The 18,175-nt window shown below is 35.2% G+C and overlaps 1 protein-coding gene across 4 annotated transcripts in view; it reads left to right on the top strand.

Annotated features, from left to right (window-relative positions):
* ITGB8 (integrin subunit beta 8) overlaps positions 1 to 18,175 on the top strand; it is an 85,102-nt gene that overhangs the window by 36,399 nt on the left and 30,528 nt on the right. For all 4 annotated transcript variants that reach the window (XM_046020787.1, XM_046020785.1, XM_046020784.1 and 1 more), the window contains 3 exons: positions 8,754 to 9,000; positions 10,437 to 10,602; positions 11,194 to 11,352. In XM_046020787.1, coding sequence (XP_045876743.1) covers positions 8,754 to 9,000; positions 10,437 to 10,602; positions 11,194 to 11,352 — 572 coding nt within the window. The remainder of the gene's footprint in view (positions 1 to 8,753; positions 9,001 to 10,436; positions 10,603 to 11,193; positions 11,353 to 18,175) is intronic.

Genomic DNA, 18,175 nt, shown 5'->3' with positions numbered 1-18,175 from the left:
TATTGCTACCATAACAATATACTGTACAATAGGTGGCTTAAACAACAGAAATTTATTTTCTCACAGCTAGAAAGTTTAAGATCCAAGATCCTGGCTGATCTAGTGCCTAGGGAGGGAGAGAGAGATACACACAAGAGAGGGAGACAGAGAAGAGTGAGCTCTCTGGTATCTCTTCCCAAAAGGGCACTAATCTCATCATGAGGGCCCCACCCTCCTGACCTCATCTAAACCTAATTATTCCCCATTGGCCCCATCTTCAAACACCTTCACATTATGGGTTAGGGCTTCAATACATAAATTTGGAGGGAACACAATTTAGTCCACAGCACTTGATATATAAAATAATATTTTCAAAAGCCATGGAATATTTTTAGATATTAATCATATTTTAAACAAGAAAACTTAATCCCCAAAAGTGAAACTTTTTATAGGTCAATATCACTGTACACTATACAATAACTTTTGAAATCAATATAAGAGGATAAATAAATATTAAATAATGAACTAAGAAAAGCTTTTTCTAAATAAAGTCTGTCTCCAAGAATAAAACAAAACTATAGTCATAGACTATTTAGTAATAACAATAACAACAACACACATCAAAATATATGGGATGTGATTAAGTTTTTTCCCAGGAAAACTGAAAGCTTTAAATGCTTATTATTAAAGAAGAATGAACAAAAATGAACTAAGCATCCAAATTAAGATATAGGAGCAACAAAAACAGAATAGCCATAAGGAAAACAAGAGAAAGGAATTCATAAGTTATGAAAAAAAATTAATGAAATGCAAAATGGAAATTAAAAGGTAAAATTAATGTATAATTCCAAGAGTTGGTTCTTTGCGAAGTCCAATAAAAACAGATAAATTGTTGTCAAAGCTAATTAAGGAAAGAGTAAAAAAGTAAATAAGCCAGTTATATAGATTATAACCAAAGAAACAAATATTAAAGAAAAAAAGACTATGAAAGTATCAGGTATAAAAATCTATGTTAAAATGCATAAATGTTGATAATATACATAATTTTAAGGAAAATATATATGACTAATATTGCTCAAGAAGTGGGGGATATCTAAGAAACCTAATAAAAATAAAAGAAATAAAGAGCATTATAAAAGAAAAACCCACATTGTGTACTTAATGTTTTCTTGGGAAGAAATGATTTCATGTTCACCCAAACATTAAGAAATGCATTATCCCTAGGCTACATAAACTCTTCCATTAGTTTTAGAGAAGGCCTACAAGCTACCCAATCTGTACAAAGTTTGCATAACCCTAGTATCGTATCCTTAACATTTCAGGAAACCACATTAAATCATATGTGATAAGAAAAATAATGCCAAAAGGAAAAAATGTATATTGTTATTTCCACAGATGCTGAAAAATCATACAGTAAAATTTAGTGTCCATTCTCCCAAAACCAAAATTGAAGAACAGTTTTTTAATATGTATTAAAATTATTCTGGAAGTTTTATGTAAAAGCAATTAGATTTAAAAAACAAATACAAGTTATAAACATTTTGAAAAGATAAAACAAAATTATCATTATATGTCTCTGGTAAATCCAAGCAAATCAACTAAAATTAACTTTTAAAATTTAAAATAAAAAACAGGGGACTCTTGATCTCAGGGTCATGAATTAGAGCCCCACAATGGGCTTAGAGCTTACTTTAAAAAAAATTAAAATAAATTCCTCAGCCATCATTATATAAACAAGCAATAGATGTTTTTAAAAATAAATAAATAAGGCAGGTTGTTTTTTATAAAGTATTCAAATCAGTGAATTTCCTATGTGATATTAAATATAATGAAAAGGGGTATCAATTCACAGCAGCAACCTAAAATATAAACTATCCAGGGACAAAGTTTTTTAAAAAATTTATAAGATCCATTGTGTAACCTCAAAGAAGATATGTAAAAGTGCAGAAAAATTTTATGTTCCTGATTAGGAAGGCAATATTATAACAGTGACGGTTTTCTATAAACGTACTCTATAAATGTAACAGAATCCAAGTGAATAAATAAATATAAGCCAATCCCAATCCAATCTGAATGAAGTTTTTAAAAATCTTCAATGATATTTGTTATGCATTTATCTTTGTATAATAATACAAATAAATATAATATATATATTTATATTTACATAATAAATATATAAATATCAAAAATAAAAATACATATATACAAATTTATTTAGATTTTTAATGTTATTATCAGGTTATTCACAAGAAAAATGGATGTCCAATTAAGGCTTTCATGACTCACCCTTGTCTTCTCATTCTTACCAATCTCTCCCGTTTTTTAAGTGTAACTGCTCTGTTACTTGTTTCTTTCGCCCTTTTTCCTAGTACTAGGAATCTTCCTAAGCTTATTAACCATCTTAGTTCTCTTTTTTGTGGGTGATATGCCTCTCCATACAAATCTTCCTATTTTTCTAACTAAACATTACTTTTTTAAAAAAGATTTTATTTATTTATTTGACAGAGAGAGACACAGCACAAGCAGGGGAATTAGCAGGCAGAGGGAGAGGAAAAAGCAGGCTTTCTAAAGAGTCAGCAGACAGCCCCACCCAACTCAATCTCAGGACCCTGGGATCAGGATCTTGGCTGAAAGCAGCCCCTTAACCAAATGAGCTACCCCGATGCCCCTAAACATTACTTTTCAGTAGCTTATACATGAGGCTTATCGTATATTATATTTCTAATAAATGTAACTTTATCCTTTCAAAATGTCTTGCTCTTTTTTTTTTTTTTTTTGTCTTGCTCTTTTTTAAACACTTAGGATTTGAAACAATGATGCATTTTTTTGGTGTGTTACATTTAAATTTATATACTTAAATGAATTTAGTTTATTCATTTTTGTAGATATAATGGTGGTTCAATCTTTCTGAGACTAAAAATTAACAGTTCAAAAGTTGAGTAACTGTTTCAGTGCTATAGATAAGCAATGACAGTCATGGTAATGAGGCAGGAGAAAAGTGGACAGACATAAGAGATAATGGGAGGTAGCACCTCCAGGGGTTGGTGACTGATGAGCACAGGGACACTTGGGCTGTAGGCCACAAAGGAAGAGGGCTGGCTGCCGTTTGTAGAAGGCATGGTACTGAGTTCAAACTGAGACATTTTAAATTGAGGTGGTGACTTATTTATTATATATGAGGCTGCAGTTCAGCAAGAGATACAGTGGGAGACTTCAACATAAGGTAGTAAATGATGTTATGTGAAGGCAGTATGGAGAGTGGGAAAGTGTAAAGAGAAATGCTTAATATCTATATCAGTCATTATGGGGTTGGATTTTTTTCATTTTCCCACTACTATTTGAATTTCGGTATGCAAATCAGTGAATTATATAATGTGTTTAAGTCATCTCTCCAATGTAGCCATGACAGAACTATATTTTACAATATGCATCTATAACAAATGCTTATTAAATTACATTTAATAAGCTCATCTAAAAACTACATGTGGCATCAAAGATGTGCCAGCTTTGAGGCATAATATATAAAGCTACATTTTACCAATTCCAGATATATAGAACCATTGCTCCTTATAATATAAAAGTCCTTTCTACCATGACACATACAATGCATACCTAAGTATAAAATGCATTTATTGGGCACCTGGGTGGCTCAGTGGGTTAAAGCCTCTGCCTTCGGCTCAGGTCATGATCCCAGGGTCCTGGCATCGAGCCCCACATCAGGCTCTCTGTTCCACGGAGGAATCTGCTTCCTCCTCTCTCTCTCTGCTGCCTCTCTGCCTACTTGTGATCTCTGTCTGTCAAATAAATAAATAAAATCTTTTAAAAAATGCATTTATTCTCCAATATTGATTTAGACTTATTTATAATTATTTATTCTTATAAAAATTCATTACCTTTAAGGTAGCATCTATTAAGAATTTAAAAATTTTTTCATGGATACTGATTAAATTTTTTAAAGAATGTTAGTAGGACCTTATTATATATTTTATTTATTTATTAAAAGATTTTATTTATTTATTTATTTATTTATTTGACAGACAGAAAGTAGGCAGAGAGGCAGGCAGAGAGAGAGGGGGAGGCAGGCTCCCTGCTGAACAGAAAGCCCCATGTGGGGCTCGATCCCACGATCCTGGGATCATGACCTGAGCTGAAGGCAGAGGATTTAACCCACTGAGCCACCCAGACACCCCTATTTTATATATTTAAAATGAAATTTAGAAGTGATATTTTCTTTTACTTTTTACTTCTTTTTTTTTTTTTTTTTTTTTTTTTTTTTTTTTTTTTTTTTTAAAGATTCTATCTATTTATTTGACAGAGAGAGATCACAAGTAGATAGAGAGAGAGAGTGGGAAGCAGGCTCCCTGCCGAGCAGAGAGCCCGATGCGGGACTCGATCCCAGGACCCTGAGATCATGACCTGAGCCGAAGGCAGCAGCTTAACCCACTGAGCCACCCAGGCGCCCCTACTTTTTACTTCTTAAACTATATATTTTTTTTCTTATTTTTACCTACCAAGCTTATGGAAAAATAACAGAAAGAAGGTATTGATCCTACTTGATATTCCCTAAGAACATTGAAATGAAATCTTTAGGAATATAGGAGAGAAAAAGGAATTCTCCATTTCTGCTTCAGAAGTAATACAATGTAAATGATAAGTATTACTGTAATTTATACTTCACCAATTTAAGAAAATATTTCAAACTCAATTCATTTTAATACTGTGACAAAAGAATGCCCTTTAATTTAGTGTAGCTTAACTTAAAATGTAAAATTTTTCAGGTATTCTTCCTAAATTCAAATTTTTTAAAAAACCTGAAAAATACAGAAATCACACATTGTTTCCCATCCACCCCTGGTACATATCACTCATTTTATCCTCATTTTATCCCAGAAATTCAGAAATGTGCTGGAGTCTGCACCTTGATGTTTCAAACCCTTCTCATTCTGGGGACTTCTCCTTCCCTGACCCAAGTATAATGAACAGAATTTAGTTGTTCTTTCTTCCTGATAGTTCCCCACATTTTCTTACAGTTTTTCAGTTTCATCTTATGCAGAACATTTTTAGTTATCTTTTCTTAATGTCCAGTCATGGTTGTAGCCAAGTCTTCAGAGATGTTCACACCATTATTTGAGTGATTTTAAGCTCATTCTAACTACTTTCAATTCTTTGGGCTATTCAAACCAATACTGGCAAAAGCTCTAAGTAGGTCTCTGCTTTCCTCCAAGTCCTCTTTCTTATTCTATGTCACAAACCCCCTTTTTCCCTTTGAAGTTGATCGATGGAAACAAGGATCTGAGCCTTTAGAATCTCAAAAGGTATAAGAATGAAGCTTTCTGTGAGATACTATAAGTGGTGGCATAAACATTTGGGGGCCAGATGATATTCTTTCCTCTCAGAGAAACTATTTAAGTTTTTTCCTCTGAAGGAAAGAAGTAATAGATAATGAGCTTCTCACTAAGGTTAAAATATGAGGACCTTTTGAAATGATGTATCAAAATGTGCTTCAAATGTAGTTTAGTTAAACACATTTATGAGTGGTTAGGCCTGAACTAAACCCAGAAACTTCAGAGATAAATGAAGTTTCTATGCTAATGAGGCTAATAGTGATAATTACTAACACATATATATTTACTGTGTACTAAATAGTGAAGTAAGTATTTTAAATAGACACTAAAATAATCTGCTCTCAGAATAGTATTTATGACACTGCTGCTTACATTGATAATCTCACTGATATTAAGTCTTATTTTTACATGTGTTTCTTTCTCATCTAAAATATTCAAAATCTTTTAATGTCATCTACATTTTGAGCCCTGAGTTGGTGACATCCCAGAATGAACTGAAGATTTTATCTGGGGACACAGTATCCATGTTCCCATTAAAAGGTATTTCTACCGCCTCCAAGAAGGTTTCCTTGTTATATAAAATGAAACCATCAAGAGCCAGCTTGAAAGCATATGGGGAATATCTCAAGCTCATAGGCAAAACATGGGGTTTGGGATCAGCTTATCTAGGGCTGCCTAAATAACTTTAAGCCATTGAGCTGATGGCTTAAATTTATAACTTTATGGGAACCTCAAATGCCATGCAGTTTATTATTTTTTTAAAGATTTATTCATTTTAGAAGGGGGAGGGACCATGGGAGAAGGGAGAGAATTGCAAGCAGACTCCCACTGAGTGTGGAGCTGGACTCAGGGTTTGATCTCAGGACCCTGAGGTCACTACCTGAGCTGAAATCAAGAGTTGGTTGCTTAACTGACTTCACCACCTAGGCTCAAATGCCTTGCAGTTTAGAAGTAGTAATTATCATTTTCTCCTGAAAGGATTAAAGGACCTATGTATACAAAGAGTCTCTTTCTCCCTTAATTAAAATTTTGTCTTACTGAGGCCTCAGCCCATGCTGAAGTCTTCAAGTAACCCAGGTACATATCTGAGACCAGCATTTATATGATTTAAAATCAAGCTACAGCAGCCTAAATCCTCCAACCCTGATCATGCGGCAGGCTTCCTTACAGCCATCTTCTTTGCTGAGGCCAGTGAGACTAGGATTTGCTTGCAAGGCTAAGAGTAACTGGTATGTGCTGAGGGCCCTTGTAGGGCTACCATTTGGTTAGATCTCTCTGAGTATTTTAGTCTTCTAAGTACCGTGCCTTTGCAGTTTCTGTTGGCTAAGATAACCACCAACTTTATAACAACCTGGACAATACACTAGATAGTGTATTGTCCTTCTCCTTCTCCTTCTCCTTCTCCTTCTTCCTCCTTCTTCTACAAGTGGTGTAGTTGTTTTTTAACTGTTGACTGAAGACCTAAGGCACCGGCCTGATGGTGTTTTCATCTTGGTGATCATTACAGTTTATGGTGGCTCTGTCTAAGGAAGAATGGCTGTGTGTGTGTTCATGGAGTTACTGAAAAATACACTAGATAGTGTATTGTCCAGGTTGTTATAAAGTTGGCAGTTATCTTAGCCAACAGAAACAGAAAGGAGAAGGAGAAGGAGAAGGGGAAGGGGAAGGGGAAGGGGAAGGGGAAGGACATCTGGCCCTTTCTAGATTCTGACAATCTCCTGGATTGAACTTTTCCACCCAAACTCAAGGCACTTCCAAAGGGATAGACCTTTTTACCAGACACTGGAAAAGCAGAGATGAATATATGCTCTTTGGAGGCAGCCCAGCTCATAAAGGGAATGAGTGAGAGAGTGGGCTGGGTGGCTTTCACATCTCCCAGTTTCTCCTCCCAAACTCTTGGGCCAGAAAACTAAGAGTGTTGCAGTAAACGGGTTTTCAGCACATACAGGCAAATTAGGAATGAGTAATTTTTCCCATAATTATTATTACATACCAGAAAAAAACTTATTTTGAATACATTCTGTAACTGGTTTAAAAACATTTGATTTGTAAAACAATTTAAAAGAAAATATTGCTACTTTTGAGCATATTAAGACTGAAAATAGGATTTGATAAATTAGGGGATTCTTCTGATAAGTAAATCAGACTATCAATTGTATATACAAATTGGTGTTCATTAAAAAAAATTATTTTCCTCAAATTACTCTCTACTGACAAATAATGACTTAAAAAGCATTTATTGTTTAAAAAAGTAAAATTCACAAACTGCTCATATATAAAGAAATGACTTTTTTACCATGTACTTACAGGCTTCTAATTATGGAATTAATAAGTCATGGGAATAAAAGGCATAGCATAAGGAATGTAGTCAGTGACACTGTAATAGCTATGTAATAGGACAGATGGTAGTTATACCATCTGTTATACACAGCATAATGTATAAACTTAACAAACCACTAAGTTTTACACCTGAAACTAATGTAATATTGTTTGTCAGTTATACTCGAATAAAATAAAAAAACAAATTGGAAGAAATTAAAAAAAAATAAATACAGAATTACCAACTCCACAGAGGGCCTTTATACAGTGATACTGGTCCCTGTATCAAATAATAATGGACAGGGAAATAAATAAAATGGTATGGTCCACACTTGTTGGGAAGCTCTCACATTTCTCCTCATGCTGACCCTCTCTTGTCTAGTTCCTTTGCTTCCATGATCCCTCTTCAACATCTGTTTATCAAGCACCCACTATGTGTTCGACAATTACTGTTCCCTACATTGCCCAGGTCCCCAGCGTGGCAGAGCTGGGTACAGTTCTTTAGACCACTGTCTCTCATTCTTTCTCAGGACTAGCTGTTGGGAAGGATCTCATCATATAATTCATAATGAGGTACTACTTATTTCAGAGAGGTTAACCTAATACTTAGTAGCAGAGTTTTCATATCACATATGTAAATATGCCTTAACCCAAAAGGATGAATTTGCACCTTTATCCAATAAGAGGTAACTTTTCTTAAGATGCCTTTCTACTTTTCTTCAAACCAAAACAGACACCTACACTTGAGATAGAACGCTGCTTGCTGTATTGTGCTGTGCTTTCCTAGATACTAAGGGAAGTACAGGTTCATATGGTGATAAATACATTCTCTATCTATTACATTTATAATGAGTTGGTCCATTTGTTACTATCACTATCTGCACCACAGAATTGTGAGAAATACATTGTAGAAGTTGGAAACTAATAAATTGATATGGTTGATATGGTTTTCAAATTGCCTTAAAATTATTCCAGGATATTCCTAACTTTATTCATTATGCACAAATTTGTGCTAGTTGTTCTGTATACAGAATGTTACTGATTTATTGAGAGCTTATCCTGAGATGTTTAAAATGAATACTACATAATGTCTATCTTTCTTTAAACCAGAAGCTGAAGCTAATTTTGTGCTGAAAATTCATCCTCTGAAGAAATATCCTGTGGACCTTTATTATCTGGTTGATGTCTCGGCATCAATGCATAATAATATTGAAAAATTAAATTCCGTTGGAAATGATTTATCTAGAAAAATGGCATACTTTTCCCGTGACTTCCGCCTTGGATTTGGCTCCTATGTTGATAAAACAGTTTCACCATACATCAGCATCCACCCAGAAAGGATTCATAATCAATGCAGGTATCTAGGGTTTGATGTGGACTTTGTAATATCAAATTAATTTTTTTTCTTATAAAATCTCTTTGTTTTTATATAAAGGATTCACTAAATTTTATATTTTTGTTTTATTAAGTGGGAAATTAAAATATTTGTAGAGGAGGTATGTTCCTATCTGAAAACTTACGACATTATGTGTAGCTTGGACTTTTTATTTTGTTTTTCCAAATGTCACTCAGTTTTATCACAAAAAACCCACAAGTAATATTACTGATTTTGGATAACCCCCCAATATCCAGGCCACCATGCATATAAATACCTGTTTGAGAATTCTGTATGTGTCCTTTTCAATAGCTCCAAATTTGTTAAATTAAGGTTTGTCAAATATAAAGTACTTACCTTGCCAGTAATGCAACTACCTTTCCATTATTGTATCGTGACTATGTTTGTAATTATGTTGCCTGAGAGGTGACTTTGAAGAAAGTTCAGCTAGGACATGGAGGGTAGTTGGAAAGAGAGGAATTTGTCTGTTTTCTGGAAAGAGCCCTTCTTCTTAGCATTTTGAAAGTCTCACTCTAAAGAGCACATGCTGCACTATGAAACAAGGACGGACTTTAAAAATACAAGTTTGTTCGACAGTATCTTATTTAGCCTGTTGAATTCTCAGAGAGAAATGTGTTCAGTTCTTCCTTAATATAACATTTCATTTTAACATCGTCTTTCCTACCTTCATAAATTCCCCATGTCACTTTAGAGTACACACGCTCATCTACCAGAATAGCTCTGCTAACTGTTGGAATGAATGCATCTCCTCATGGAGCTTCATGTTCCTTCTCCCTAAACGTGAATGATTCTCACCTCTTGGGACATCATGGGATTCTCAAAACAATTTTAGTAAACTGTTCATCAATAATTTCACACCAAGCAATATTTTAAAAATTAGCACAATATTTTAAAATATCAAACAATAGTATAATATTTCCACTAAATTCTATGATAGGAAATGACTGCAAATTCTTAAAAATTAACCATGTATATTAGCATAATTAAAGCTCTTTAGGTGTCCTCTATTAAATGTGCTTAATCTTCTTTAGGTTTTGGACACCAAACCATTATATTCCTATTTCCTACTTGCAAAGAAATATTCAATATTGAACTTCTTCCTGATTTTATTAAGTACAGATTTTTTCTAATAAAATTACCTTGGCAAAAATATATATATTTATATTTATATAAGCATAAATACTTAATATATATACTATTTACAGAATATATAAATATATCTTTATATTTTACATATTTATATTTTATATGCTTATGTTTCTCTCTCTCTCTCTCTCTATATATATATATATATTCCTTTCTTAAAGCAAACCACATAATTTTGCTGTGAATAATATTTTGAATCTTTGAATGAAGCATAGCAAAACAGATTTTGCTTTTCTTCTTTTCCCATATAGTGACTACAATTTAGACTGTATGCCTCCTCATGGATACATCCATGTGCTATCTTTGACGGAGAACATTACTGAGTTTGAAAAAGCGGTTCACAGACAAAAGATCTCTGGAAATATAGATACACCTGAAGGAGGTTTTGATGCCATGCTTCAGGCAGTTGTCTGTGAGGTAAAAAGTTTCACTTTATTGAGTTTTTGCTTAGATGCAAAATTCTCCAGAATTTAAGATTTTATTTTCTCTTTGACCTATAGAGTGAAAACATAATACAGAAGAATACAGTCTTCTAATGCTTATTCCTCACCAATGTTATTCATTTTGGTATGTGTTCAGGACAGAGGGGCTTAAATGAAAGAGGGTTATGAATAGAAAAATATAGAAGGGAAAGAATAACTTATGTGCTTGGAAAATCCTTTCCAAAAGAACTATTCTTTTCACTCACCACTTTCCAAGGAGGAGCCTGAAATAGCCTGTTTTCATACTCACATTGTGTTGGGTGCTCTGCAGTTCATAAACCTGGCTTGTTCTTCCTCTGAGGGAACCCCAGAAATCTACAGCTGGGAGTTGGTGCAGTCAAATGGCTGTGGTAAACAGAGAATATACAAATAAAGTCAGTGCTATTTAGGAAACAGCATTGTATTTATGCACTTCATTCCAGCCTGATTTAATGTTTGTTAAACTCGAACTTAGTGTTTCTTGAGATAAAGACCACAATAGAGATCTATGCTATTGTACAAGATCTAATTACATGTTTATTTTAAGAGTCATATTGGATGGCGAAAAGAAGCTAAAAGATTGCTGCTGGTGATGACAGATCAGACATCTCATCTTGCTCTTGATAGCAAACTGGCAGGCATAGTGGTGCCAAATGACGGAAACTGCCACCTGAAAAACAACATCTACGTCAGATCAACAAGCATGGTAATGTAGCGAAAGCTTCTTAGTAGTTATGACTCTTCTGGCTCAAGTGTAAGTTTAAATTGGCAATTCAGCTGTTTTTGTACAAAGGAATTACCTAAACAAGCATGATACAGAGTCAGGATAAACCATGAGAGAGAAGTTATGGAATAATGCCATCTATAAATGGTGATTGATAGAATATAAGGCTAAAACACTCTAACAACATCTAGTAGCTAATTCTCTGATACACTAAAAAGTACTGTATAATATGTGAAAATAAAAGTGATAAAAGAGCCTACTTTATATGCAAGTGAAGAACTTTAAAAGGAAACACACACAAGCATACACACACACACACACACACACACACACTTGTTCTGCAGAGTTGGTATATAAAAACATATTAAGGATTGGTAAGAAAAGGATATTTGACCTGAAGAATCCTCACAGTATAATAGGTAGAACTAAATAGAGACTAAGGAGGAAAAAAAAAGTAAAAACAAGGCCGACTTTCAATACTCTGGACCTCATTACTTCCCTCTGAAGCTTATCTATATTTAGGGTCTCTTTTTTTAAAAATTAGTGGATATCTGGATTGACTCCTGAGGGTTTGCTTCAGTTCTGAATCATACACTTAATACAATGACCTGGAAGCACATCTTTCCCAGCATTAGTTATTGTTCTACCTGTGGAAAGTCAACTGTATGATGCATGATTTATTTCTAATGGAAACTATTTGTACTGAATGGTAGGACAAAACCTTCCAAACTTTCTCAGATTTTGGTACCCTAGTATCTTGGTAATTTTCTTCTGTTAAAACAAAAGCTTTATGGGGCACCTGGGTGACTCAGTGGGTTAAGCCTCTGCCTTTAGCTCAGGTCATGATCCCAGGGTCCTGGGATCGAGCCCCACATCGGGCTCTCTGCTCAGCGGGGAGCCTGCTTCCTCCTCTCTCTCTGTCTGCCTGCCTCTCTGCTTACTCGTCATCTCTCTCTGTCAGGTAGATAAATCTTTAAAAAAAAAAAACAAAAACAAAAACAAAAGCTTTAAACTTTCTCTGATCTTGGTACCTTAGTGTCTAAATAATTTTTTCCTCTGGTTTTCATAGGCCAAAAAAATAAATAAATAAAAAATCTGACAGTTCTGTTATTAGGTAGGTCCAAATAACTTAACTATTAAGAATATATTAAAAATAAAAAAAAATAAAAAAAAAGAATATATTAAATATATATATACATGAATCATCAAAAAGTAATATACATGATTCATCAAAAAATACGTGTGTGTGTGTGTGTGTGTGTGTGTGTGTGTGTGTGTGTGTGTCATTTTTAGTAATAAACTTACTAGAAGGAACTTCCCAAGCCTTATAATCAAACTGGACATCACCACCCTCATTTCCTGTTCTACATTGATTTTCATGCTACCCAGTTTTGCAAAGATATGATGTCATTTACAAGAACAGAGACAAATGTAATCTTAAAACTGCAAACTACCTCCAGCTAGTAATTCATGGCTACCTGTCAGATGTTGAACTATCACTTTATTTTTTTAATTAATTAATTAATTAATTATTTTTTTCAGTGTAACAGTATTCATTGTTTTTGCACAACACCCAGTGCTCCATGCAATACGTGCCCTCCCTATTATCCACCACCTGGTTCCCCCAACCTCCCACCCCCGCCCCTTCAAAACCCTCAGGTTGTTTTTCAGAGTCATAGTCTCTTATGGTTCGCCTCCCCTTCCAATTTTTTTTTTTTAATAAACATATAATGTATTTTTATCCCCGGGGTACAGGTCTGTGAATCGCCAGGTTTACACACTTCACAGCACTCACGATAGCACATACCCTCCCCAATGTCCATAACCCCCTCCCCCTCTCCCAAACCCTCCCCCCAGCAACCCCCAGTTTGTTTTGTGTGATTAAGAGTCATTTATGGTTTGTCTCCCTCCCAATCCCATCTTGTTTCATTTATTCTGCTCCTATCCCTCTAACCCCCCATGTTGCATCTCCATGTCCTCATATCAGGGAGATCATATGATAGTTGTCTTTCTCCGATTGACTTATTTCACTAAGCATGATACCCTCTAGTTCCATCCACGTCATTGCAAATGGCAAGATTTCATTTCTTTTGATGGCTGCATAGTGTTCCATTGTGTATATATACCACATCTTCTTTATCCATTCATCTGTTGAACGATATCTAGGTTCTTTCCATAGTTTGGTTCTTGTAGACATTGCTGCTATAAACATTCGGGTACACGTGCCCCTTCGGATCACTGCATTTGTATCTTTAGGGTAAATACCCAGTAGTGCAATTGCTGGGTCATAGGGTAGTTCTATTTTCAACATTTTGAGGAACCTCCATGCTGTTTTCCAGAGTGGTTGCACCAGCTTGCATTCCCACCAACAGTGTAGGAGGGTTCCCCTTTCTCCGCATCCTCGCCAGCATCTGTCATTTCCTGACTTGTTAATTTTAGCCATTCTGACTGGTGTGAGGTGATATCTCATTGTGGTTTTGATTTGTATTTCCCTGATGCCGAGTGACGTGGAGCACTTTTTCATGTGTCTGTTGGCCATCTGGATGTCTTCTTTGCAGAAATGTCTGTTCATGTCCTCTGCCCATTTCTTGATTGGATTGTTTGTTCTTTGGGTGTTGAGTTTCCTAAGTTCCTTATAAATTTTGGATACTAGTCCTTTATCTGATATGTCGTTTGCAAATATCTTCTCCCATTCTGTCAGCTGTCTTTTGGTTTTGTTAACTGTTTCCTTTGCTGTGCAAAAGCTTTTGATCTTGATGAAATCCCAATAGTTCATTTTTGTCCTTGCTTCCCTTGCCTTTGCTGATGTTCCTAGGAAGATGTTGCTGCGGCTGAGGTCGAAGAGGTTGCTGCCTGCGTTCTCCTCAAGGATTTTGATGGATTCCTTTCTCACATTGAGGTCCTTCATCCATTTTGAGTCTATTTTCATGTGTGGTGTAAGGAAGTGGTCCAATTTCATTTTTCTGCATGTGGCTGTCCAATTTTCCCAGCACCATTTATTGAAGAGGCTGTCTTTTTTCCATTGGACATTCTTTCCTGCTTTGTCGAAGATTAGTTGACCATAGAGTTGAGGGTCTATTTCTGGGCTCTCTATTCTGTTCCATTGATCTATGTGTCTGTTTTTGTGCCAGTACCATGCTGTCTTGATGATGACAGCTTTGTAATAGAGCTTGAAGTCCGGAATTGTGATGCCACCCACTTTGGCTTTCTTTTTCAATATTCCTTTGGCTATTCGAGGTCTTTTCTGGTTCCATATAAATTTTAGGATTATTCCATTTCTTTGAAAAAAATGGATGGTATTTTGATAGGGATTGCATTAAATGTGTAAATTGCTTTAGGTAGCATAGACATTTTCACAATATTTATTCTTCTGATCCAGGAGCATGGAACATTTTTCCATTTCTTTGTGTCTTCCTCAATTTCTTTCATGAGTACTTTATAGTTTTCTGCGTATAGATTCTTAGCCTCTTTGGTTAGGTTTATTCCTAGGTATCTTATAGTTTTGGGTGCAGTTGTAAATGGGATTGACTCCTTAATTTCTCTTTCTTCTGTCTTGTTGGTGTACAGAAATGCAACTGATTTCTGTGCATTGATTTTATATCCTGACACTTCACTGAATTCCTGTACAAGTTCTAGCAGTTTTGGAGTGGAGTCTTTTGGGTTTTCCATATATAGTATCATATCATCTGCGAAGAGTGATAGTTTGACTTCTTCTTTGCTGATTTGGATGCCTTTAATTTCTTTTTTTGTCTGATTGCTGAGGCTAGGACTTCTAGTACTATGTTGAATAGCAGTGGTGATAATGGACATCCCTGCCGTGTTCCTGACCTTAACGGAAAAGGTTTCAGTTTTTCTCCATTGAGAATGATATTTGCAGTGGGTTTTTCATAGATGGCTTTGATAATATTGAGGTATGTGCCCTCTATCCCTACACTTTGAAGAGTTTTGATCAGGAAGGGATGCTGTACTTGTCAAATGCTTTTTCAGCATCTATTGAGAGTATCATATGGTTCTTGTTCTTTCTTTTATTAATGATGAACTATCACTTTAAACATTAATGATACTTCAGGGCACTCTGGTGGGTATACTGTACTACTCCAAGCCACCTCATGCACAGTTTGGCAATTGCAATATTAGAAGCATATAAATTATGCTGAAATTTGTGTGGTTCCCATGAGTCAAGTTTAAATAGTTTAAATATACTTAATCTGGGACATCTTACCAGACTTACTACAAATCTACAGGAGCAAGCATATTACTGCATTGAACAAATTCAACCCTTGGTAACAGCCTCAAAATTTAAGGACTTTAAAAGGTAACTAGAGATTGAATTTTAAATTTTGGGATTTGGAATTATTCCAAGTCTTTCTCTTTGCTAATTCTATTCTACTCAGCCACATTTGGTAGACCCACCTACTTTCATTTAGTCATTTCTTATCTTTCCTTCCTTTTATTTAACCTTTTTAATTCTGAGGTAGAGTTCTAATTATTTACCAGGGAATGGAGGAGGAGGGAAGAGGAACGACTCTATTGTGAGACAAGGAGAAGCTCGCTCTTTCTTTCTCGCTTGCTTTCTTTCTTTCTTTCTTTCTTTCTTTCTTTCTTTATTTGACAGAGAGAGAGATCACAAGTAGGCAGAAAGGCAGGCAGAGAGAGGAGGAAGCAGGCTCCCTGCTGAGCAGAGAGCCAGATGCGGGGATCGATCCCTGGACGCCGGGATCATGACTGAAGCTGAAGGCAGAGGCCTTAACCCACTGAGCCACCCCGGTGCCCCAAAGCTTTTTCTTTTTTTAAAGAAAAAATAATAATCACATTTTCTCAAATTGCAATGCACTATCCTTTTGAATTTTTGCCAAGTCACTGAAGTCATGTCTTTATAACTGTATTTTATAGGGTACTGTTGTACATCTAGGAAAGATTTCCTTAAGGCAAAGAAATGCTCTCATAATTTTAGACATATACCATGCCATATAACCTTATGGAAATAAATTATAATTCTGATAGAATTTTACACAGTGTTTGGGCTTTTATGACATCAGGAATTTGGACAATCTTTCATGAAAATTCATTTGCCTTCTTGAACATTGTTCCACCCACTTGAAAGAATGAACCTTCCACATGTCCCTGATGTTTACTGAGTAAACCAAGGAGCAGTGTGTTTGTTAACATCTTAGAAGAATATTTTTATCTCATTTTATCCCAGAACTTTGTTTTAAGGGATCCTCTTCCTAAGAATTCTCATTCCCTTCATTTCCAGGGACACTGTCCTAAAACAAAAGAAGCTGAAGTATTTTGATTAATCCCTCGACTATGCATTTATATCTGCAAGATGTACTACTGCTCTGAAACTTCCTATATCCAAAGCTACCCTGAACCTGACTCTAAGCACATTTACCTGCTTATTTTAAAATGATCTCCCTTCTCTCCTATTTGGCCATTATAGAGGAATTTAAGAAGGTATAAGTTAGACAAGCAATCAAACACTTCGCTTCCTGGCTTGATTTCCAGCAGCCAACACCAGTAATGTTGAATGGTCTCTGACTGAGCTTTTTGGTCTAAGATACTGGTGGCTTTATTTATAAAAGGAAATAATTGATAAAAGACCTTTTATATGACTAAATTACATGGGCCAGAGTTCTACTATTTGTACACATAGTTATTTCATGAGGGTCAATGTGAATTCCAGAATAATAACAACTACCATGTTTTGGGTATTTATTAACTGAAACCACCATAGCAAATACTGCATACATGATCGAATTTATCTTCACAGCAACTCTGTAGCGTCATCATAATTATCCTTTAAAAAAAAACAACAACAGAAAAACTGAGCGTAAATGTAGTTAATTAAGTTTACTAAGGTCAGAGAGTTAAAAAGTTAATAAGTAGCAGAGCTGGTTCAAATCTTACACTAAAATCTTTGCCAAAATGTCTCAAGGGAAAAGTATAAGAGAGAGACTGCTGAAGTCCTTGGCATAATTTCTGCTCTAATTTCCTGGCTGCAATCTTACTTATAGAAGACATAAAGCACATAATTTGGTTCACATGAATAAATGAGATGTAATTTAAAATAGTTTCTATTTACATATTATTATATATTAGTATATGGTAATTGAAAAATAATGTTATACTACTGAATAAATTAATTTTCTTCTGCTTTTTCTCCAAGTTCCAGAATAAAAATTTGAGTAGTAATATAGCTTTATAATTTATCCAGGAATAATGGCAGCTTAAAATATGGCATTCTTTCTAGATATTTGTATAAAAAATTATTAATAGTGTAAAAGAAGGCTATTAATACTGAGGGTCTGCAACTTCAACCTGTCTCCCCACCCAGCTACTCCAGGGTGATTCTCAACCTCACTCAGAGCCTTCCTTACAACATTCACCCCATCCCTGGTGGAGGCCAAGAATAATACAAAGGTCTCTAGTAACAGTGAAAGGGAGCCAAGGAGCAAATATTTGGAAGAAGCACAGCAGTCACATAATGAACACTTACTAATGGATTTTCAAAAGTTGCTGTGACTCTCTGTTCTGGATAGAGACATGCAAATAGGCAAAATCCTACCATACTCCTAAACATATTTAGTAGCTTAGTTTTGGTGTTTCTTTTTGGACTCAGCCTTTGTGTGTGTGTGTGTGTGTGTGTGTGTGCCTCATCATATTTAATGGCCAGGGATTCTTCACCCGTCCTATCATATAGCTCCTCAGAATTCCCCTTCTGCTGGCTTCATAGTTCACTCCCTCCCCGGAGCCTCATTTGGATATACTAGCTGCCGAATTGGTCACCACCTTATAGGATGGA

The sequence above is a fragment of the Meles meles genome, chromosome 10 (genome assembly GCF_922984935.1).
Source record: "Meles meles chromosome 10, mMelMel3.1 paternal haplotype, whole genome shotgun sequence".
Lineage (NCBI taxonomy): Eukaryota > Metazoa > Chordata > Mammalia > Carnivora > Mustelidae > Meles > Meles meles.
The sequence above is the reverse complement of the archived record's forward strand: the minus strand, read 5'-3'. Positions and strand labels throughout refer to the sequence as shown.